The sequence below is a fragment of the Gorilla gorilla genome, chromosome 17 (genome assembly GCF_029281585.2).
Source record: "Gorilla gorilla gorilla isolate KB3781 chromosome 17, NHGRI_mGorGor1-v2.1_pri, whole genome shotgun sequence".
In the NCBI taxonomy this organism is placed as follows: Eukaryota; Metazoa; Chordata; class Mammalia; order Primates; family Hominidae; genus Gorilla; species Gorilla gorilla.
In genome coordinates, this window is record NC_073241.2 from 75,175,672 (window position 1) to 75,200,455 (window position 24,784).

A 24,784-nucleotide genomic window follows, 5' to 3' on the forward strand; every position below is an offset into this window, starting at 1 on the left:
TAGCTTTCTCACATTTAAGCACCAAGTGGGAAATTACAAGCACAAGAGGAGCCTAGAACAGCTAGGCACAAGAAACCCGAGTTGGAGCCTACACAAGAAGTAAGACTCGGGCCGGGCGTGGTGGCTCACGCCTGTAATCCCAGCACTTTGGGAGGCGGAGACGGGTGGATCACGAAGTCAGGAGATGGAGACCATCCTGGCTAACACGGTGAAACCCCGTCTCTACTAAAAATACAAAAAATTAGCCGGGCGTGGTGGCGGGCGCCTGTAGTCCCAGCTACTCGGGAGGCTGAGGCAGGAGAATGGCGTGAATCTGGGAGGCGGGGCTTGCAGTGAGCCGAGATCGCGCCACTGCACTCCAGCCTGGGCGACACAGCAAGACTCCATCTCAAAAAAAAAAAAGAAGACTCAATGCAGAGTTCCTGTGTTTACACTTGCCACTACCACATTTTACACTTAAGAGAAATGAGTCTACCTTTTGCTTTAAACCCAAGAAGATGCTGAAAGAGTTCATGAAAGGGGAACTGTGCTAAAATGGTAACCAAATCATCTTCATTAAGGAGAATCCAACTGGTCTCAGGGTCTTCATCCTAAGGGAAAAGACAAAAAATCATGTCAGCAGATTTGATCAGATCACACTATGATCTAGAGTTACAGGAGCTAAATTATCACAGGTCTCAATGGTATACATGTGATATCCTCATGAGTCTTCATGGACCTTTTCTCCAGGACAGCAATTTATAGTATCAGTTCCACAGACAGTTACACAGTAAATCCCCTGAAATTCCAAGCACAATTTTATATGTATCTGGGTCACAGCAAGTGACTGAAACTGCTCTCATTAAATGTCCATCCCAAAGAAAATAGAAAAAAAGAAATCCTCTAGAGTGACGGCCTTATAGGGATCAGTGCTTTGATAACATCAATTAAAGAACCACAGATGGGCCGGGCGCGGTGGCTCATCCCTATAATCCCAGCACTTTGGAAGGCCGAGGCGGGCAGATCACCTGAGGTCAGGAGTCCAAGAGCAGCCTGGGCAACATGGTGAAACCCCATCTCTACTAAAAATACAAAAATTAGCCAGATGTGGTGGCATGCACCTGTAATCCCAACAACTTAGGAGGCCAAGGCATGAGAATTATTTGAACCTGGGAGGCGGAGGTTGCAGTGAGCCGAGATCACACCATTGCACTCCAGCCTGGGTGACAGAACGAGACTCCATCTCAAAAAAAACAAGAACCATAGATGAGAGTTCAAAGTTATGTTAGCTGCAATTCTCTTCTCCCAAAATCAAGATCTATGTAGTATGCAACAGACTTAAGACAAAGCAATTGACATTTGCTATAGGTGACTAAAGTTCTGTTGTCAATTAGTAATGCCAAAAGCAGTATAAAAATAACAGTGGTCATACACAAAGATTACATAGGGGAAATCTTTGCGGTCTTTTTGCTTGACACAGAGCACTAAAGTCACCTTAGAAACCAAGTTGATTCATGTCCTAAGATACGCTACCATTAAAAAGGGAAGGAAGTAAAAAGATCCTGAGAACCTGATATAATATATCACCTCAATTTCAACAAGGGACTAATGCAAAATCATTCATAATTTCCTTAAGCCACTCAATTTTTACACTCTTATTATGTGTCTAAAATGGCTAACAAGCATTTCAGAAACTCTACTTAAGGCAGTAGTTCTCAACTTAGCTATTCTCAACTCAACGGTACATTTAACCCCCAGGGAGGCTTTTAACTATTTGGATGTCTGGGTGTGGGCCTGGGCAAGGTTTGCAAGTTGCCCAGGTGATTCTAGTATATAGCTAGTAACAAGAAACCACTGATGTGGATAATTCAGAGTGCCTTCCTCCCTACAGCCTTTTCTGAGGTAATGGCACTCCCAACTTTCTCATCTACTCCTCAAGTTCTTGAATTCACTGAATATTTAGGGAGTGCTAAACAAGAGCCAGGCACCAATGCAGGGTGAGATAATTAATCAAATATTTTGACTGGAAGTATTTATAACGCCTAATCATTACATGTAATTATAATGCTCCTTAATCATTATCTGTCTGGGATTAAATGCAGGAAACCTACCAGAAAAAAAGACTTCTCCCCCAAGAAAGACCGTTCTAAAAAAAACATATTGCTCCACTACAATCTTTAAAAGACCAATCTGTACTGGCTCCTAAGAAGCTTGCTTCAGAATGACTCCTCAGTTTCTAGCAAAAACGCCTGCACATCCACGTCATTTACCACCACCTGACCACCTCCTCCTGCAAGTCTCAGGAAGAGGAAAAACAACTGTGAAGGGGGCTCCCTACTTCTGAATGAGCACTCTGGGAAATACACAGACACGAGCCCACAGCTGCCACGGCTGTCATTCTGAGAACTGTTGGCTGGACACTTTCATCTCCTTTTAAGAGAGGGATTATAATAAATCGGTCACTGGACATTCTAGACAAGAACACCAAATCAAGATTCAGACCAAAATAAAGGACTAGAACTGATAATTAGCTGGAGAACAGAACTGCTTACAAATATAATCACGATGACTATAGTAGAAAGGAAAATTAACAAGGGTGATCTCAAGAAGCTGGATTTTGATCATTAAATTCTCACCAAAAATGGAAAGCCATCTTCTACCTTTCAAATGAGAATTTCTGGATAAGAAGTTTATGAGTTAAGGGAAAACTTTGCTAAGCTCCAGCTCTTTATTTCTCAGATTCATATCATCTGTAGGTGAGGCTCCAACCCCAGCAACTTGTTACTACATAAAAAAACTCCTAATATACATCTTATGTAATACGACTTTAATTTCCAGGTGCCAAATTCTCCCAGCTGAACAGAATGATATTCTAGAGAAGGGGTGCAACACAGCACACTGGCTCAAAGCATAAGCTCTGGAGGCTCCACATTTAATGACCCTATGGTTTAAGAGAAGATACTTCACACCCCTGCACCTCAGTTTCCTCATCTATAAAATAGGAATCATAAGTCTTTACCTCATGGAGTTGCTGAGAGAATTAAATGAGATACTATGTGAAAAGTGCTTAGAACAATACTTGGTGCATAAGAAGAGTTCACAATGATTCATCAAAATAATGCAGATATGACAAGTTACCTCTTCTCCTCCTTCGTCTACTAGCGTCCAAGTCCCAGACCCAGGCCCTGAGGAGGATGGCTTCCGCTCACTGGGCTTCATGTGGCACATAAACTCAGCTCGATTTCTAAAGGACAAGAATAATCACTCCCATCACTTAGATGTAGGCTATGTGAGTGCATTGTGGATTCTCTACTCACCCTGAAGAAGAGCCACACATCATCCCAATCTTCCAATGGCTTAAATTAGTGAATAAGAACTGGCCAAAAACCAAGGCTAATAAAACTGCACTAATTTTGGTGGAGAATGCAACCATTCTGAATTAGTAATGATGAATAATTGCAGAAAAGCAGCTACACTAGCACAGCTCCCTGCATGATGCAGGACCTCAATACATATGCTGCAGACCTTAACTCAAACCAGGCTCACAAAGTCTTGCCAGGGAAACTATTTTAGCAACTATGACTTACTGAATAAAAAAGGGTAATGGAGGCTGGGCGTGGTGGCTCACGCCTGTAATCACAGCACTTTGGGAGGCTGAGGGGGGTGGATCATGAGGTCAAGAGATCGAGACCATCCTGGCCAACATGGTGAAACCCCGTCTCTACTAAAAATACAAAAATTAGTTGGGTGTGGTGGCACACGCCTGTAGTCACAGCTACTCAGGAGGCCGAGGCAGGAGAATCTCTTGAACCCAGGAGGCGGAGGTTGCAGTGAGCTGAGATCGTTCCACTGCACTCCAGCCTAGCGAAAGAGAGAGACTCCATCTCAAAAAAAAAAGAAAAAAGGTAATGGAGAGGCTTGTTTAGGGCCAAAACATAGATATAAATGCAAAAACACTTGTGAGTCAAATCATTATCTACCACGTGCAGGAGCAGGCCCTTGTATCCAAGGCAGTAAGGGAGAGGAATCATCAAATCTAAACTCCTCATTTAATTTCAAGGACTTCTATAATCCAACCCACCTGAGTTCTTCACCTCTATTACCAGCTCCTGCACACACCTTTGCTTCAGCCACACTGATCTACCTGTGCTCCGTACAGCTATCCTAACCTGTGTCGGGGCCTTTGCTCACACTGTTCTCCCACCTACATGTTCTCCATTGTCCCGTTCTCCTACTGAAATCCAATCCATTCTTTTTTTTTTTTCTTTCAGTTGGAATTTCGCTCTATCACCCAGGCTGGAGTGCAGTGACACGATCTCAGCTCACTGCAACCTCCGCCTCCCAGGTTCAAATGATTCTCCTGCCTCAGCCTCCCAAGTAGCTGGGATTATAGGTGATTACACCACCATGCCCGGCTAATTTTTGTATTTTTAGTAGAGACGGAGTTTCACCATGTTGGCCAGGCTGGTCTCAAACTCCTGCCCTCAGGTGATCCACCTGCCTCGGCCTCCCAAAGTACTGGGATTACAGGTGTGAGCCACCATGCCCAGTCCAATCCATTCTTCAAACACAGCTCAGTTACCATGAAACACTCTGACTACTCCACTCAACTCTTTATTCTCTTCATTTCTATTGCATAGCTTCGCAATTTAGCACTTAAATCTCTCTGTGCTATTTCTCTTCTGGCATTAAATCTCTTCTTCCAAGAAACAGATCACCTTTTTTGTCTGTAGCACCTTTCACAATAGTATATATGACCCACTAAAAGGGGGAACCCATAAAAATGGTTGCTTATATATAAGCAGTTGAAGGGTCACTTTGAAACAAGTATCAAACCCAAAGAAAATCTGCAATGTTAAATTCTAGAATGCCAACACTTCCCTTAGCTGTTCTTCTTTAGATCTAGGCAGTTTCAGGAGCCAATCCTTTAGAAGAAAGAAGCATTTTAATCTCTACTTCACAAAGCTCTTGCACACTTACTTGACAGGAGACATCAGCAGGGCAAGGGATTGCATAAAATGAAAGACCCCTGATGGGTTATGCAACACTTTGATCTGAAATCAGAAAAGCAAAAAGCATACTGTAGAAAACAAATAACCCAAGTGTCCATAATCTTGGTTCACAAGCATTCTGACCAAAGTCGCTGTTAAGAGAACAAAGCTGAAACTGGTACCTAATACACAAGAGTAAAGCACAGCCCATGGGTTACCTGGTGGCACTCAGTCAGCTGTACTCAAAGAGCAGAGGTAACTGAGCAGTTTCCACCAATTATCTGTAACAACATGGGATGAAGGACACTACTGCTACTTTAATCCAAAGAGAGACAAAACAAAAACAAACAAAATCCTCCTTCTACCTAACAAGATTCAGACTTCTTGCCACCAGAAATGCTAAAGAAAAGGAGGTGTGGAGAAGCTGAATTTGGCAAACATTTTGGCTCCTGCGAATTCTAAGTGGTTGCTATGAGTAACAAAATGACCCAAAGGCAACAGCAGAGAGGAGAATCTAAAAACCACATACTCAACTCCTAAGTATACAAGAGTTGATCACATAGACCTGAGATCTCTGCTAATATTAAAGAACTTTGAGATGTGGTGGCTTCTGTTTGACCTGTACGAACTGTGGTGTAAGACAGATTGACTTAGGAAGCTGTATTGAGTACCACAGGAAAAAAGTCCTGATGAGCCTTTCTACACAGGAATTGTGTAGAATTAAATGCGACTGAAACTACCCAGCCAGACTACAAGCAGACTTAGTACAGTCTGTACTATCAATTATGGGTAGCCCAACAAGTTTCAGTCTAAGAACTTTTATAAATGTATACTGGATATATTTTAAGAATTTTATTTTAAATATTACTCTTTTTTAAATAGTCCTTTTTTTTTCCAGCAATTTCTTCAGGACTAATGTCTAATAAAACCTCTCCCCCAACCCCTCAGAATGAGTTGACGATTCATCATACCTGGATGAAAGGAACAGCCCATTTACTAACACCAGCGGGGCATCGAAGAATATGGTTTAGAAGGAAGAGGTGATCTCCAGGACAGCCAACTCTTTGTAGCACGGATACCTGAACAATAAAGGTCATATGATCTCACTATTTTTAATAAAAGAAATAATTTATCTAGGGGTCTAGTAAAGTCATTTATCCAGTGCTTCAATACATGCAATCTTTCAAGAGTAACCAGACACAAGATATACTATTCACTGCTGAGTTTCTACGAGGCCTACAAATCTATGAGTACTATGATAACATCATAAGCAGATTCTCTACAAATCTAGCTTTTTCTTCTTTGGCAAATTATAAATCACTAATTTCCTGGCCACAAGTGAATAGATATAAGTCAAGTAGTTTAATCTATTCTTAGTTTGTAATAGTTTCTTAAATCCAAATAAGTATGCTTGAAACATTATCCTTCATTTAAGAACTCTAGTACAAACCTAAAAAGAGCATCCAAGGCAGCCCCACTGAAAACATAACCAATAAATAAATAGCCCTCTTCCCATAACACACCCAGCATCTTTCCTAAGTTTTCCAAATCCTTTTACCTTTCTTCTTTCTCTTAAAAGAAACATTTTTAAGCATGACATTAAATATCACATGACAAAAAGAATGACATATAGAAAATTTTTTGATCGATACTTTATCTAAAATGCACAAGACCAGAAGTATTTCAGATTTTAGATTTTTTTGGATTTTGGAATATTTGCATAAACATAATAAGATATCTTGGTGATATGGTTTGGATGTGTTCCCACCCAAATCTCAACTTGAATTCTATCATCCAGAATAAGACAGAATTCTTCTTCTCCATTGTGGGAGAGACCCAGTGGGAGGTAACTGAATCATGGGGGCCGGTCTTTCCCGCGCTATTCTCATGATAGTGAATAAGTCTCACGAGATCTGATGGGTTTATCAGGGGTTTCTGCTCTTGCTTCTTCCTCATTCCCTCTTGCCACCACCATGTACGAAGTGCCTTTTGCTCTCCACCATGATTCTGAGACCTCCTCAGCCATATGGAACTGTAAGTCAAACTAAACCTCCTTTCCTTCCCAGTCTCAGGTATGTCTTTATCAGCAGCATGAAAAAGGACTAATACATTTGAGGCTGAAACATAAGTCTGAACACAATATTCATTTGTAATTCTGTACATGAGACAAAGTTTCTATTAAGTACTTAGATGTGGAATTTTCCACTTGTGGCATCGTATCAGCACTCAAAAAGTTTGGAATTTTGGATCATTTCAGATTTCTGAATTAGGAATCCTCAACCTGTACCTATATTCTGAATGTACATCTAGTCTTCAATTTCGCATACTTCCTGCATTTCCATTTCTTTCAAAGTTGAAGTCCAGAGTTCATTTAGCATAATCTTTATTAGAGAGAAACATACTTTGTGCTCAATAATGCGCTAGATAAATAACTTATTACCATGTATCATGATCAAAGAAAAGTCATTAATAAACTCATCAGATAAATTAGCTGAAAAAGTTGAAGACCAAATGTAATAACAGATAATTCCTAAATTATGAAAGAAATAAAACAAAGACTACTGTGTCTATCTCTGTCCCCTTACCAATTTCTGCAGCCAGAGAAGAATATCATCATGAAACTGAGTATCTTCATTAACTCTCCTGGTGAACATGAATAAGACACTAATGCATTCCTTTAGTTGACACAGATCAGAGGGAATGCTTTCTGTCTGCTTAGACGCTGTAAATGAAAGATATTAAATGAGTCTCTCATAAATGGTGTTTTTGGGGGAATTTTTAGTGTCTTCACTTAAACCAATAACAACAAAAACCTTTAAAATATTTAGTGCAGATAAAAATAAAAGGAGAAAAGTTACATCAAAATACTTAAATTTTTATAAACAGACAAGCCAAAAATGTGTTTAACTTTGAAGTATTTCAAAATAATGGAAAAATCAACCTCATCATAATTTTTTTTTTTTTTTTTTGACACAGCCTCCACTCTGTCACCCAGGCTGGAGTGCAGTGGTGCAATCTTGACTCACTGCAACCTCCGCCTCCTGCGTTCATGCCATTCTCCCGCCTCAGCCTCTTGAGTAGCTGGGATTACTGGTGCCTGCCACTACACCCAGCTAGTTTTTGTATTTTTAGTAGAGAAAGAGTTTCACCATATTGGCCAGGCTGGTCTTGAACTCCTGACCTCAAGTGATCCACCCACCTCAGCTTCCCAAATTGCTGGGATTACAGGTGTGAGCCACCACACCCGGCCATAATCCACTATTTTTTATTTGAAAATCAGTACATCTCTGACCTACCCCCAGTTAATTGATTAGTTAAGAAAATGGGGGAGGAGGAATTTTACTTTAAAGTACCCTAATACATCCCCCAGAAATAAAAATTGCATAATTCAACAAGCATACTTAATATTCATGTCATAAAGACTAATTTCTTAAAATCCAAAATAAGATGAAAAATTCAGAACATTATTAATTCTCTGTTGGAAAATTAAACAAAACAGCCCTACAAACAAAGCAGCCCAGACAAACCACAAGAGATAAAGGGTGAAGAAGTATTCCGATGATTACTTTTATAATCAAAAACTATATTTGGACTCAACTTGGTAACAAGCACATTAACTAGGACAGCAAAGGACATTAATGATAGATAGTGAGCTTTTTGGCATCCTAGAGAAGCAGAGAAAGACAGCCACGGAGAAAGGAGACCTGGCAATGCTCCGAAGAAATGTCATTAAGGCAGATCTCAATCCTACAGTGGGGGAGGCCTGGTAAAACTGCAAGCACAAATGGTACCTTGTAAGACCAATTACTATACAGTCAATTCAACCAGGCTATACCCCTCAATTTTTTTTTACTTCAAAACACAAGAAAGAGAGCTTCATTACTTACATACCTCGGCCTTGCTGGTGAATTGCTAAAGATCTCAGAACAGCTGAACTACTGAGCAATGCATAGATATAAGACTCCACTTGCAATCTTGAGAGCACAGAAGTATAAGAATGAAGGGCCAGGGTCTGGTGGAGGTGCTCAGATTTGGCATCGAATAGCTTCTTCAGCTCCACCAGTGCACTTTCATTCATTTCTACTCTTTGGTAGCGATGATAGCTGAAAACTTTCACTTGATCTGCACAGATACCCTACCAGAGGACAAAAAGGTACAATATGAAACCAGTTACTCTTTCTATTTGAAGTAAGCAGGCAGCAAGTATAAGGTACACAGGCTTCAGTACCATCTTCAAAGAGCTTATAATCATGGTGAGGAGACATATTACTGTGTAGAGAACATTACCAGCAAATATATGATCAGGTGCAAAGGAACAGAAGGCCATTCACAAATACATCGCAAATTCAGAGAAGGGAAGAGTAACTCTAGTAGTCAGCAGTGGGCCAGGCGCGATGGCTGATGCTTGTAATCCCAGCACTTTTGGAGGCCGAGGCAGGTGGATCACAAGGTCAGGAGTTTGAGACCAGCCTGGCCAACACAGTGAAATGCTGTCTCTACTAAAAATATAAAAATTAGATGGGCATGGTGGTGGGCGCCTATAATCCCAGCTACTCGGGAGGCTGAAGCAGGAGAATTGCCTGAACCAGGGAGGTAGAGGTTGCAGTGGGCCAAGATTACGCCACTGCACTCCAGCCTGGGCGACAGAGCTAGACTCCATCTAAAAAAAAAGTAGTAGTCAGCAGTGAAAGCTGCAAGAAAATAACAGAACTTGTCCCTAAGACTTTCATGATTGATGATCTTACCTTCTATTTTATGAATATGAAGCCAATGTGATATCTCCAAAACTTCAAGGTACCTCAAAACATCTCTGGATCTACCCTCATCATTCTTCATAGTTCTACTCATACACACTCCACCAGCTGTGTTCTTGATTCTATCCTCTCTTCTTCAATACAGTATTTCCAAATATTTCCCTCCTTACTATGTACAGAGATATACAGGTCTGCCAGTGAATGAGGATTAGGGATAGGGGAATGACATGTCTCTCCCCAACATCTCCTCCAGCTTCCCTTCACTGCCAAACTTGTCAAGAGTAACCTCTTCTTCCTTGCCATCTCTCCTAAGACACTATGAAATGGCTTATGATCACTTTGGCCTCCATAGGGTTGCATCTAATGGTCTTCTCCAACCCCTCTCAACCTTGAGAGGACGTCTCCCCCTTCCTTTGGGGGCTCTGTGTTACACATCAGGGACTCTCCATTGCTTATAGTTAAGAAGGTGAGTTTCACTCTCATTTTGTCCACTGGCATCATCCTGGAGCTAGGAATCAGTTACTACCTTCAGATTCCTCATCCCCACTCAATGGGGAAGACCATTGGATGCAACCCCATGGAGGCCAAAGTGATCATAACACCTTCAGTTTCCTCATCCCTTCTCAACCTTGACACTCTCTTCCCATTGGATGTTGGTAGCATTATGCCCAAGGTCACAAACTAATGACCCATGGGCTGAATTTCAGCTGGAGACATGATTTGCTTGGCCTACACTGTCTGTATGTGTCTGATTAGTTGCCAACATTTGCAAATTAGGATTCCTCACACTAAAATCTAGATTTCTAGTTTTTCTTGGAAAATCATAAGATGTGGCAATGCTGAACCATCACAACCTCACAGCAACCATCATCTAGAACTTGAAAACGGCTGTCCCATCTAAACCAGGCATGGGTTGGCCCAGTGACCATTGTCCCACTCAGCCTGCTTCACTCCTCCAGCTTATACACCTGGCTCCTGCAGGCATTTGACTTTGTGATCCCTGCACTCTACTACTCTAGGCTGAGGCAGGGTCAGAGTGGGTGTAAGGCACAGACTCCAGACCTGGACAACATCCCAGGAATAGCAGCTCCGCCGCAAATTCCCCAGGCTTCTGATCAAAATACCTGTACAGACATTTGTTCCTCCTTAAACTGCCACAGCCGACTTTTAGCATTTTGGCAATCAGATGTCAGAGTAAGCAGCTCAGCTTCAGCCAGCAGCAGTTGCTTCCTACATCGTGAGTAGTTCAAAAGCAACTCATAAAATTCATGCCTGTCTTGATGAGCCATGCTGTCAAATTCTTCTAAATATGACTCGACATTTTCTAGCCATGAACCAGGCTCCAAGATTTTTAGCTGTTCTTTAGTAAATGGTACTAGTTCCGGTTGAGACGGGAGTTCTGGGTAGAGTCGCTCACTGCGAAGCAAGGGTTTCACTGCCACCAAAGCTGGTGCTTCTCCAGCAATTTCAGCTGGCAACTGGGGATACAGTTTCTTCACTCTAGGTGTCTGAAAACCATGTTTGGCTGGGCAAGAACTCTGCAAGCCAACATTCTGTGGCACCTCTGAAGAACAAACCAGGCCTTGTTTGTCTTCTTTACTATTCTGAGTTTCTCTGACTTGTATATTTTCCATTGCTGGCTGAGTATAAGAAAAATTAGATTGGGGTACACTTTCTGAAAGTCCACCTTGTACCGACATATTTTCCTCTACCTCTGTGAAGTTCTTGGGGGTTTCTACTTTAGTTCCAACATTGTCTCCAGGGTGGACCTTTGGAGTGACTGCACTGTCCCCCACACAGGGTCTGGCCTCTCCCCCTTCCTTTGGGGGCTCTGTATTACACATCAGGGACTCTTCATTGCTTATAGTTAAGGAGGTGAGTGGTACATCAAACATTTCACTCTCATTTTGTCCACTGGCATCATCCTGGAGCTGGGAATCAGTTACCACCTTCAGATGGTCTCCTTTGAATTCACAGGCTAGAGAAGGGATTTCCTGCTCTCTGGAGGTTTTTGGAAGGGAGACTTCATTGGACTCTTCCCTCTGAGGGGTTTCATATTTCTTCTTTTCCTAAAAACAACATACATAATGTGAAATAATTTATCACAATAATTGATGCTTTCAGCAGGAGGAATTTTAAAGTTGCACATAAAATCTAAATTTCATCATGTAACAAATGAACCCTAAATTCACTTTATTAGTGTTTTTGAACAGATATGAACAAATATGAAGCAGAAATGTGTTTCATATTTCGTATTATCCAATATTGAGTGTGTTAAATTTGGAGATTCACTAGTCTGATCCTAGTAGAAAAAGACATCACAGTAAGCAGTAAATTCTGATTCAAAAAATAGAAGGGGAAAGTTAATTAGATTGTATACCACTTTGCCAGGGGTTAAGTCAAATAGATCAGTCTCTATGGATCTTCAGCCACAACAGGTTTGTCTTCACCTTGACAAACAAATTCACTCAAAACTCAGGGAGAAAAGGACGGAACAACTTGAGCAACATAACAATTGTAGTACTGGAATAAAATAAATATCCAGGAGCCCATACTGACATAATTCCCTGAATGAACAAATACATAAATAAAATGAGTGAGAAGTGACAATTCTTCCATACAGGAAAATTCCAATGAATAGAATTAACAGAAGGAATGAGAAAAACAGAACATTTACCACAAGAACACCATGGTAACTGCCACAGGTAAGATCTACCCATGGATGCTAAAGTGAGTAAGTGAAGAGTTGAAGAGAAACAGAGTATCTGCATAGTCTCAAAGTATCTCCTCCCAAATATTTAATAACAACGAACAGGAAAATAGTAAGTTTCAGTGGAGAATCCTGGAAGATAATGCCTTAACCAAATGATCAAAGTTACATCACCAGTAATATTGACATCAGATAACCCAATAGGATACTCCCAATAATGAGTAACCTCAATCTAATCATGAGAAAACATCAGACAAAAACCAAACTAAGGGACAGTCTACAAAATAACTGAAGGAATGTGGTCATGAAAGACAAGATTGAGAAACTGGAAGAGACTGGAGAGAACTACAGTGATCTGACAACTAAGTGTATTGCGGGACCTGGATTAGAAAAAGGACATTAATGGAAAAACTGGTGAAGTTCAAACAAGTTCTACATCCTACTATTGTACCAACATTAATTCCTTAGGGTGTTTTATTTATTTTTATTTTATTTTTTTTGAGACGGAATCTTGCTCTGTTGCGTAGGCTGGAGTGCAGTCACGCAATCTCGGCTCACTGCAACCTCCGCCTCCTGGGTTCAAGCAATTCTCCTGCCTCAGCCTCCCAAGTAGCTGGGACTACAGGCACCTGGCTAATTTTTTGTATTTTTAGTAGAGACGGGGTTTCACCGTGTTAGCCAAACTCCTGACCTCGTGAACCGTCCGCCTCAGCCTCCCAAAGTGCTGGGATTACAGGCGTGAGCCACTGCGCCTGGCCAATTCCTTAGTTTTAATCATTGTTCCATGCCATAGAATGTACGGTTATATAAGATGATGACACAAGAGGATGAAGGGTGAAGAGTACATGGGAAGTCTCTGTATTATATTTGCAACTTTTCAGTAAGTACAAAATTATCTCTATCATCATAAAAAAGTTGTTCACTAAAAAAATAAGTTATGGTTTCAAAAAAACCTTCAGGCATTAATACGCAAACTAGATAACATAGGAAGTTAGGCTGAATAAAGAAGAAAAAATTATTTAAATAACATTTAAATATAGTTGTTTCATTCAAACAGACTAAAAACCTCATTGAAATCACTCAAATACTTCCTTTCTTGAAGAAATTTTAAGGCAGGCAAACATGAGTTATACAAGCTCTTGGTTATTTTGGATTATTCTGCTCTGAATGTCCAGCAGACTAATAGCCAAAAAAGTAGGGCCTTTATATATTAAAAAGAAAAAAAAGATGAACATTTTTGACATGGAATTTGAGGTCAGCTTGTTGAAATGAACCTGACTGCCAAACATTTACAAATGGTAATGATTCAAGAAGCAATATGACCCTCCAAATTACTTCACTCCCCACTGTGAACTGCGGACATCAGATCCAGAAGTCTGTCACCCAATGCATACCTCATACAAACTACTTTGTTAAACTGCCTAAAATCACAAATAATAGAAAAACATTATATGAGTGTTAATAAAACAAAAAAGCAAGCCCAAACTATGCTGCAATGATGTTTAGCAAACTTGCTGTAATAAACAGAGTTCTTAGACTGAGAAATCAGAAAGAAAAATTAAGAGCGAAAATGGTTACTACGGCAAGAGAAATGTTAGTGGACACATCAGGGACTCTTCATCGCTTACGGTTAAGGAGGTGAGTGGTACATCAAACATTTCACTCTCATTTTGTTCACTGGCATCATCTTCAAACATCATCCTTAAAAATACATATGATTCGCTTGGCCTATACTGTGTGTGCATGTGTGTGTATGTGTCTGATTAGTTGCTAACATTTGCAAATTAGGATTTCTCACACAAAAATCCAGATTTCTAGTTTTTCTTGGAAAATCATAAGATGTGGCAACGCTGAACCATCACAACCTCACAGCAACCATCAACTAGAACTCGAGAGTGGCTGTCCCCTCTAAACCAGGCATGGGCTGACCCAGTGACCACTGTCCCACTCAGCCTGCTTCACTCCTCCAGGTTATACACCTGGCTCCTGCAGGCATTTGACTTTGTGACCCCTGTACTCTACTAGTCTAGGCTGAGGCAGGGTCAGTATGGCAGAGGCCAAATTTTAGTGAGTTGACAATCAGAAAATGAAATTAGTAAAACAATTTCATTTATAATAGCATAAAAAGAACAAACTATTTAGGGATAAATTGAGAGAAAGAAGCATAATACTTGTACTCTGAAACTTATAAAACATTACTGAAAGAAATTAAATGCAACTTAATTTATTTAAATGGAAAGACAATCTATGTCTTTCGCAATATTGTTAAGATGACAATATTCCTCAAATGGACCTACAAACTCTACACAATGCCTTGCAAAATCCTAGCTACCTTTTTTTGCAGAAGTTGATAAACTGATACTTAAATTGCATACAGAAATGCAAGTGACCCACAACAGACAGAAAATCTTGAAAAAGAACAAAGTTGGAGAACTCGCACTTGGCAATTTCAAAATCTACTACAAAGTACAATAATAAAGACAGTATACTGTTGGCACATGGACAGACAAATAGATCAAAGGAACAAAACTGAGAATCCAGAAATAAAACCTTACATATATGGCAAATTGATTTTGACAAGAATGCCAAAACAATTCAACTGGGAAATCTGAACAAATGGTGCTAGAACAACTGGATATCCTCATATGAAAGAATAAATTGGACCCTTACCTTATATCATATACAAAAATTAATGCAAAAAGGATCATATACCTAATGTGAGAGCTAAAACTTTTAAACTGTTAGAAAAAAACAAAAAAATCTTTATAAACTTGGGTAGGCAAAGCCTTCTTACATATGGCACCAAAAGCACAAGCAACAAAATAAAAAGATCAATTGGACTTCATCAAAATTAAAAACTTTGATGCTGCAAGTACCATCAAGCTCACACCTGGTCTGGCACCAGTTGATCAATAAACTGGTTCATCTGATCTTGTGGCCCCAACCCAGGAACTCACTCAGTGCAAGAAAACAGCTCCGACTCCCTGTGATTTTATCTCTGACCAATCAGCATTCCTGGCTCACTGGCTTCCCCCCACCCACCAAGTTATCCTTAAAAACTCTGCTCTTTGAATGCTGGGGAGACTGATTTGAGTAATAATAAAATTCCAGTCTCTCACACAGCTTGTTCTGTGTGAATTACTCTTTATCTATTGCAGTTCCCCTGTCTTGATGAATCGGCTCTGTCTAGGCAGCGGGCAAGGTGAACCCCTTGGGCAGTTACAAAATTAGCCAGGCACGGTGGCTGGCACATGTAATCCCAGCTACTCGCCAGGCTGAGGCAGGAGAATTGCTTGAACCCGAGAGGCGGAGGTTGCAGTGAGCCGAGATCGGGCCACTGCATTCCAGCCTGGGTGACAGAGTCAGACTCCATCTCACAAAATACATAAATAGGGGCCGGGCATGGGCAGCTCACACCTGTAATCCCAGCACTTTGGAAGGCTGAGGCAGGTGGATCATGAGGTCAGGAGATTGAGACCATCCTGGCCAACAAGGTGAAACCCCGTCTCTACTAAAAATACAAAAAACTAGCCAGGTGTGGTGGCAGGCACCTGTAGTCCCAGCTACTCAGGAAGGTGAGACAGGAGAATCACTTGAACCCGGGAGGCGGAGGTTGCAGTGAGCCAAGATCACACCACTGCACTCCAGTCTGGGGGGTCGGGGGGGGGGGGGGCAACAGAGCGAGACTGTCTCTAAATAAATAAATAAATAAATAAATAAACAGGCCTGGGCGCGGTGGCTCATGCCTGTAATACCAGCACTTTGCGAGGCTGAGGTGGGTGGATCACCTGAGGTGAGGAGTTCAAGACCAGCCTGACCAACATGGTGAAGCCCCATCTTTACTAAATACAAAAAATTAGCCAGGCATGGTGGCAGGTGCCTGTAATCCCAGCTACTTGGGAAGCTGAAGCAAGAGAATCACTTGAATCTGGGAGGCAGAGTTTGCAGTGAGCTAAGATTGTGCCACTGCACTCTAGCCTGGGCAACAAGAGCAACTGCCTTTACCTACTTCAGTTAAAAATAAATAAAGGTCAGGTGCAGTGGCTCACACGTGTAATCCCAGCACTTTGGGAGACAGGAGGATCCCTTGAGCCCAAGAGTTTGAGACCAGCCTGGGCAACACAGGGAGATCCCATCTTTATCTTTATAAAAATAAATAAATAACGACACAGAAGGAAGACATAATGTATATATAATAATCATTACAGATCACAAAGTAAAATTCAGACAACTCTATGTGTATCAATTCCATGTGTATCAAGTAACATAATTTAAGCCAAAGGTATTTCCTTTTTTAAAAAAAAAATCAGAGACAAGGTCTCACTGTGTTGCCCAACCTAGAGTGCACGGGCTATTTGCAGGCACAATCACAGCATACTGCAGACCTGAACTCCTGTGCTCAAATGGTCCTCCTGCCTAGCCTCCCTAGTAGTTGAAAGTACAGACTGGTGTCATCATGCCAACAAAAGATATTTCTTACGACTAAAAATGCCAGGCATATTAAGAAAAATCTATTTCTTTATTTTTGATCTCCACATAAGTTACATACAGATTAAAAAAACGATTTTAAAGTCATTCAAATGGAGAAACAATAATGAGTAAATTTTACAAAAAGAGTTGATAAACAGAGAAAAACATGCTTAACTATACATTACAGTAAATATGCTCTGGAGTGTGGGTATATGGGGAAAAAAACCTAAAGAAAAATACAACAAACCATTACCAACAGTTATTTCCAGGAGATGGAATTCCGGGCATTTCATTTCTGGGTTGTACACTGTGAGAGTGTGTGTATGTGTACACTCATACACACTTTAAGCAATGAGGAATCAGAAAGTAATCATTTAAAACTAAAGTTTTTTTTAAGTTTTGGGAAATAAATGGGAAGTTTCTGTTCATCACTTGAAAAAAACATGTAGAGATGTAGAATAGGCTTGGATTCACATGTCCAAGGCTACTCCACATTGCTACATGTTTATTTCAAAATTAACATATGTAAAACCAAACTCCTGATGTTCCCCCTAAAACCTGTTCCACCCACAGCTTTCTCCTTCTCAGGGTCTTCCTTGACTGTTTTCTCTCACATCCCACATCCAAACCTCAGCAAACCCTCTTGGCTCTCAGACTTCAAACACTCCTCACCACCTTCTCTCTGACAATCCTGGCCCAAGCCACCATCACCTCTTGCCTGGGTGACTGCAATAGTCTCAGATGGTCTCTGCTTCTACCCTTGCCCCCTTACAGTCTATTCTCCAAAAAGCAGGCACAGTGATTCCTTAAAGCACAAGTGGAATCATGTCACTCCTCTGCTCAAAACCCTGTGTTGATTCCATATGTCACTCAGAGTAAAAGCTCATGCAAGGCCCAACATGACCAGGCTATGCTACTTTTCTGACTTCATCTCCTACTGTTCTCCCCTCACTCACTCTGCACTAACCACACTGCCTCCTTGCAGTTCCAAGGACAGGTCTGGCATGCCACCGTCAGACAGCCTTTTCCTGGCTAGTCCCTCTGCCTGAAACACTTCTCCCCCAATATCCACATAGTGAACTCTCTCTTCCCTTTCATGTCTTTACTTAAATGACACCCTCAATAAGAACTAGCCAGGCTGGGCATGGTGGCTCAAGCCTGTAATCCCAGCACTTTAGGAGGCCAAGGTAGGCGGATCACCTGAGGTCAGGAGTTCGAGACCAGCCTGGCCAACATGGCAAAACCTCTACTAAAAGTAAAAAAACATTAGCCAGGTGTGGTGGTGGGTGCCTGTAATCCCAGCTACTCAGGAGGCTAAGGCAGGAGAATTGCTTGAACCTGGAAGGCAAAGGTTGCAGTCAGCCAAGATCGCGCCACTGCACTCCAGCCTGGGCGACAACAGCGAGACTCTGTCCCAAAAAAAAAAAAAAAAAAACTATCCAGACCACCCATCCTAACCTCTCACCAGTACTCCTCAACTCTTCAACCTGTTCTTTTTCTTTTTTCCATAGCACTTATAAAGCATGATATATTTTCTTCTTCATGGGTTTTTGTTTTTTTAGCTTGCTTGTTTTTTGTCTTCTCCCTCTAGAATGTTAGGCTCCACTAAGGCCAGGTTCTTTGGGTTTTTTTCTCTTTTACATCCCAAGTGCCTAGAATAGTTTTCGGAACATAATGGGTGATCAATGAGTGTTTGTTTAATAAATGAATGGCTTTTAGGAGGCATGAAAGAAGCTAAATAATACTATGCAGCATCCCCCAACTTCACACCAATAACCACTCCTGATAGAAAGGAACTAGAGGTGGAAATCAATCATTTAGGCATGGCACAAGGGGGATGGAGATTCAAAGGTTTTTCCTGTGACCTTCTGGGACACATCTTTCTGTCCTTAGCAATTACCAGATGCTCTCGCTATTAATAAGTTGTTGGCATTCAGAATTTAATATTAACTGTCAAAGAAAACACTATAAAATGCACTACTTCTGCAGAGTAAGTCCAAATCTAAGAATCTACTGTACGTATAAATTATCAAGATCAACGAAGTCAGGGTGCTCAGAGTTGGGGGATTTTATAGCAGAGAATGATACTAAAGAAATGAAAACATTATTAGGTCTCTCTCTTAGGCATCAGGTGATAAGCACCACATACCTAACCATAACCTAGCAGCCGAGGTTAGCTATCAGATGATTAACATTGAGGAATGTAGGTCAGCTGCTGGGTGAAATCCAGAAGCCACTCAAACTGTCTAAAGGCAACAGCACATGACACTATCCACTTCCTGAACTGAGACTTTGAACCAGTTTGTGGTTCCCTAAATAGTTGCCAAATTATACTATAGATGGTAAAGGTTTCATTACTATAGGACTTTATAACTATAATCGAACTATAACCAGCACTAAGAAGTGCATGAATTGACTCTAAAAAAAATTACTTTCTAGATTGTTTTATTCTAAAAGAATTAACTTTCTAGATTGACAAAGATAGGGGCCTTGCTGGTATCATGGACTTTTTTCATCCGTTTTCTCATACTAGTCAGAGGAAATTCACTAGAGTAAATTCCTCTGAGTGACAAAGCTTGGAAATATTCTTCATTACTGGCATTTATTTCATCATTCGACGAACATTATCAAGTGACAAAGAGGCTATGAAGGGTACTGAGAACAAGACAGGTCCCTCCCTCAGTGAGTTCAAAATCTAAGGGAGAAGAGAAATGTTGACAAAGTAACCACAAATGAGATGAGTGGCACAGAGGGGAGCAGAGTGCTATTGGAGAGGCAGTGACACCAGGGAGATGAGAAAAAGCTTCTCTGACGAAGTACTGTTTAGCTGACACCTCACAAATGAGTAGCTGGCTAGGTAAAAAGGGATAGGAAGGGGTGTCAGAGGAAACAACATGGGCAAAGGCCCTGAAGCAGGAAAGGATATAAAGGTTAAGAAACAAAAGAGAACTTTGGGAGGCCGAGATGGGTGGATCATCCGAGGCCAGGAGTTTGAGAAGAGCCTGGCCAACGTGGTGAAACTCCGTCTCTACTAAAAATACAAAAATTAGCCCAGCATGGTGGCAGGCACCATAATCCCAGCTACTCAGGAGGCTGAAGCTGGAGAATCACTTGAACCAAGAGACAGAGGTTGCAGTGAGCCAAGATCACACCACTTCACTCCAGCCTGGGTGACAGAGTGAGACACGGTCTCAAAAAGAAAAAGAAAAGAAAAGAGAGAATGGTGGGAGTGGTGGTAGAACTGAGGCTGAGGAGGAAGACAGAGGCAAGATCATACAGAGCCCTTAGTCCATGCTTTGGACTCTAGCCTCTGAGTGATGGGAAACCTTTGAAAGGTTTTGAGGAGAGTAACATGATCAGTTTTGTTTTGAAAAATATATATCCAGCTCAGATTAGAGAATGGGCAGCAAGAATGAACGTAAAGAGGCCAGTTTAGAAGAAATCCTCCTTGGAGGAAGGTTGTACTAGTTAGGATGGAGAGGAAATGCACAGAATCAAACGAATATTTAGAAAATGCAATTGGCAAGACTTAGTGAATGATCAGATTTGGAGGGTGAGCAAAAGTAGATGTCAAGGATTTTTGGTTTGCCCAAATGCCTGTGAAATAAAGGCCTCTTCATAAACTTTAACAAAAAAAAATTAATGTATGTTTGTATAGGAAAGCTGCCTAAGATGGATAAAAAATATAATCAATTGGTTTTTCATGATGGATCTAAAAGCTTAAGATTTTTAACTTTTTAATTTAGAAATTCTGTTTTAAACAAAATAACTTAAGAGGGAATCCCCTTAACAGACTTTTTAAAGCATCTGTAACATTCTATCTATGGAAAGACAAAAGACATACAGATACATGAAATAACTATTAAGTTCCTGGATTGAGAGTCAGGATTTCTGGCTTTAACCTGAGTTCTCTCACGAACTGCATGACACTGAGCAATATTTAATCCCCAGAGGCTTTAGTTTCATCAATATCTTGGGGGAAAAAAACTAGAGATTAAGACTTAAGATTCTGCTCTCATAGACAACTAACATTTATGTGTTATGCACTACTGCATTATAGGTTCAGGAATTTTTTTTTCTTCACTGGATAGGTATGTATTTTTTTTTTTTCCTGTAGTCTCATCGTTAAGCAGGTTTAGGGATCTTACGCATAGCTGGCCAATGGCTTTTTTCTTCCTCCTGGGCCTGGATAGTTCTTTACCAACCCAATACAATGCAAAAGCATTTCTTTTAAAAATATTTCTGAGCCGGGTGTGGTGGCTCATGCCTGTAATCCCAGCACTGTGGGAGGCGGAGGTGGGCAGATCACCTGGGGTCTGGAGTTCAAGACCAGCCTGACCAACATGGTGAAACCTCATCTCCACTAACAATACAAAAATTACCCAGCCTGTAATCCCAGCTACTCGGGAGGCTGAGGCAGGAGAACTGCTTGAAGCCAGGAGGCAGAGGTTGTGGTGAGCAGAGCAGAGATTGCGCCACTGCACTCCAGCCTGGGCAACAAAAGCGAAACTCTGTCTCAAAAAAAATAAATAGAATTCCTGAAATTTGGCACCAAAATGACTTTCTCACCAGAATAACTCCTCACAGACCTGGATACACCAATGTGTCTAACTCCACTACAGCCGTTTAAAAAGTCATATCAAGAAAACGTGGTAAATACTCAGCATGGAATACTATGCAGCCATAAAAAAGAACAAAATTGTGTCCTCTGCAGCAACATGGATGCAGTTAGAGGTAATTATCCTAAGCAAATTAATGCAGAAACAGAAAATCAAATACCACGTTCTCACTTATAAGTGGGAGCTAAACATTAAGTACACATGGACACAAAGAAGGGAATAATAGACACCAGGGCCTACTTGAGGGCGGAAGGTGGGAAGAAGGTAAGGATAAAAAAAACCACCTGTCAAGCACTATACTCATTACCTGGGTGACAAAATAATCTGCACACTAAACCACCAAGGTGTGCATTTGCCCATGTAGTAAACCTCCACTTGTACCCTCTAAACCTAAAATAAAAGTTGGAAAGAAAAAAAAAGAGCATCATAATGAAAGAAATCCACATAAGTCATCTACAGTCTACTAAGTATGGTACCTATGAACACTACCCTCCTGTTAAAACCTTGTTCCCATGAGAAAATCGGATTACAGTATCATGTTTAAATTACACCTGCCTTGGAACATCACCCAGTTCTGGGGAAAAAAAATGTCCTGTACTTGTAATACCATCCTCCTTATTTCTCAAATGTAAACTCTGTTTCAGGTAAGCCAAAATTATGAGGTCTGGCCATGCGGGAGCAGCATTTAATCTGTTCATCTTAGAAAATATATATAAATAGGCTGGGCGCGGTGGCTCACGCCTGTAATCCGGGCACTTTGGGAGGCCAAGATGGGCGGATCACCTGAGGTCAGGAGTTTGAGGCCAGCCTGACCAACAAGGAGAAACCCCGTCTCTACTAAAAATACAAAATTAGCCGGGTGTGGTGGCGCATGCCTGTAATCCCAGTTACTCGGGAGGCTGAGGCAGGAGAGTCGCTTGAACCCGGGAGGCGGAGGTAGCGGTGAGCCGAGATTGCACTCCGCCGAGATTGCACTCCAGCCTGGGCGACAGAGCGAGACTCCATATCAAAACAAAAACAAAAACAAAACAAAACAAAAACAAAAACAAAACAAAACAAAACATAGGCTGGGCGCGGTGGCTCACGCCTGTAATCTCAGCACTTTGGGAGGCCAAGGCGGGCGGATCACGAGGTCAGGAGATCGAGACCACCCTGGCTAACACGGTGAAACCCCCGTCTCTACTAAAAATACAAAAAATTAGCTGGGCGTGGTGGCAGGCGCCTGTAGTCACAGCTACTCGGGAGGCTGAGGCAGGAGAATGGCGTGAACCTGTGAGGCGGAGCTTGCAGTGAGCCGAGATCGCGCCACTGCACTCCAGCCTGGGCGACAGAGCAAGACTCCGTCTCAAAAAAAAAAAAAAAAAAAACATATACACATATATACACACACATATGTATATATGTATGTATATATGTATATATGTGTATATATGTATATATGTGTATATATGTACTATAATAAAATGAAAATCCAGACTGGACTTATAAACAAATCAACTTAAAATCACTCTAATACCACATGTAGTCTAATACAGGAAACTCAGAAAATTCAAATACTTCCCTACTGTGTGAGTCCCGCCCTGGGTTAATTTCTAGCCATTCGTGCCCCTTATAAACAATCGAGACAATAAGAAATAAACAGAGGCAGCACTACTATCATCTTGAACTTTCAAAGTGATGAGAAATGGCACAGCACTAGTCTACTTATAAAGTTCTGCCAAAGGTACCTTCTCCGCGTGGAGGAGGGGAACATTCCCTCTCTATGCATGGCAGGGACTAAAAATGTTCTAGGATATAAAAGAGTAAAGAGAGAGTCAACGATGGGGCTGGAAAGAGAAAAATTATTTCACGGCAGGAAACCAGACCCAGGTGAGGAAAGCCAAGAGAGCAGAAAAGGAAGAGGCCAGTGAAGTCACAGGAGGGAGAAGGAAAAATGGGGTCCTGACAGAGTGCGGCAGGGGGATATGGAGAAGGAATGGAGGAGAAGGGCCGGTGTCAACGGGTGGTGGGATCAAATATTGGAAGGTGGAGGTGGAAGATGCAGAGGGCTCAGGGAACGGGAATCGATTTGGCTGGGGAGGCCGAAGAGAGGAGCAAGGAGACACAGCACACTGCCAGAGCCTCGGGAGGGTGGGGAGATCCTCACCTTTGTTTTAGTCCGGCTGGCCTTGGCCTTGGCCCGGCGCTGGGGCTTCACCGCCTCGGCCATAGACCCTTCCGCGGCGCCGTCACCGTTTGTTTTTGTCAAACCCCTGCGCTTCACGCAACCTGCCCGGTTCTGGCCTCCGGACTGTCACATGATCGAATCTCCGCCACTCCCGGAGAAGAGGCGGTGAGTCGGCGCCTCTACGGGCCGCAACGTAGGACAAACCACTCCAGGACGCATTTGCACTGGAGGAAGGCAGGCCCGCCCCCTTCCCGGAGCCCAGGCCCCACCCCTAGCCCTGGCTCCACCCGGCGCGCAGGTGTCTTGGGTTGCGCTGGACAAGGGCAGCTACCCAGGCTGACCCATCTCCTCGGTCTCCCGGCTCTGCGGAACTTCACTCAGTGCGGATCCCGGGCGCGCTCGCACACCTCACCCGCGTCGGCTTGAAGAAATCCGGAAAGTGGGTTTGCCATTCTTTTTTTTCATCTTCAGATAAACCAGATCCAGTCGGTTAGCCTGAATCCGCACTGCGCGCAAGGAAGAAACCCTGACGCCCATCGGGCGTCAGCGTCCTCTTTTGTAAAGGGGAATGATCACACCTGCCTTTTCGGATGTCATGAGGCTTTAATGGGCTCTCCAAGAAAGGTGCCTGGTAGCGGCAGGCATGTCGGTACATGGTAGTTATTAATTATCATTACTCTACAAATTCCCAGACTGGAAAAAAGACATGTGCTCCTAAAAGGACAGGCAAACAGGTAACAAGACAAATAAGATCCGTAAAAGTATTCTTAGTATACATTTTACAGTGTGCTTCATTTGAAATTTCCAGATGTGAAAAACTTGTCCACATCTTCCCTTCCCAGCTCTAGGATTTCTGTGATTTGCTTGTATCCTTATTGTTAGTGTCTGTCAATCCTCCCAGAATGTAAGATCCTCAATGGCAGGGTTCTTAATTTTGTTGCCTGATGTATCCAAGGGTCTTTAGAACACTGCACGTAGTAGCACATAGTAGATACTAAATAAATATTTCGTGAATCACACAACTGATTATGAGTTTTGTCTGGCTGTGGGGTAAGATCGTTGAAATGGAGTGGGCCAGGCGCAGTGGCTCACGC

The 24,784-nt window shown here is 41.9% G+C and overlaps 1 protein-coding gene across 2 annotated transcripts in view; it reads right to left on the reverse strand.

Moving 5' to 3' along the window:
- The window catches only part of EPG5 (ectopic P-granules 5 autophagy tethering factor), a 117,330-nt gene extending 93,067 nt beyond the window's left edge, over window positions 1–24,263 (reverse strand). Inside the window, exons 1-8 of one of the 2 annotated variants that reach the window (XM_004059363.5) lie at window positions 23,670–24,263; window positions 10,849–11,793; window positions 8,862–9,105; window positions 7,556–7,692; window positions 5,942–6,049; window positions 4,960–5,033; window positions 3,118–3,223; window positions 476–590 (exon numbers count right to left, since the gene is read on the reverse strand). In XM_004059363.5, the coding sequence (XP_004059411.2) occupies window positions 476–590; window positions 3,118–3,223; window positions 4,960–5,033; window positions 5,942–6,049; window positions 7,556–7,692; window positions 8,862–9,105; window positions 10,849–11,793; window positions 23,670–23,732 (1,792 nt within the window). In that variant the 5' untranslated portion in view covers window positions 23,733–24,263. The remainder of the gene's footprint in view (window positions 1–475; window positions 591–3,117; window positions 3,224–4,959; window positions 5,034–5,941; window positions 6,050–7,555; window positions 7,693–8,861; window positions 9,106–10,848; window positions 11,794–23,669) is intronic. The other variant, XM_055368147.2, reaches the window with a different exon arrangement.
- Between the last annotated feature and the right edge of the window lie 521 nt (window positions 24,264–24,784).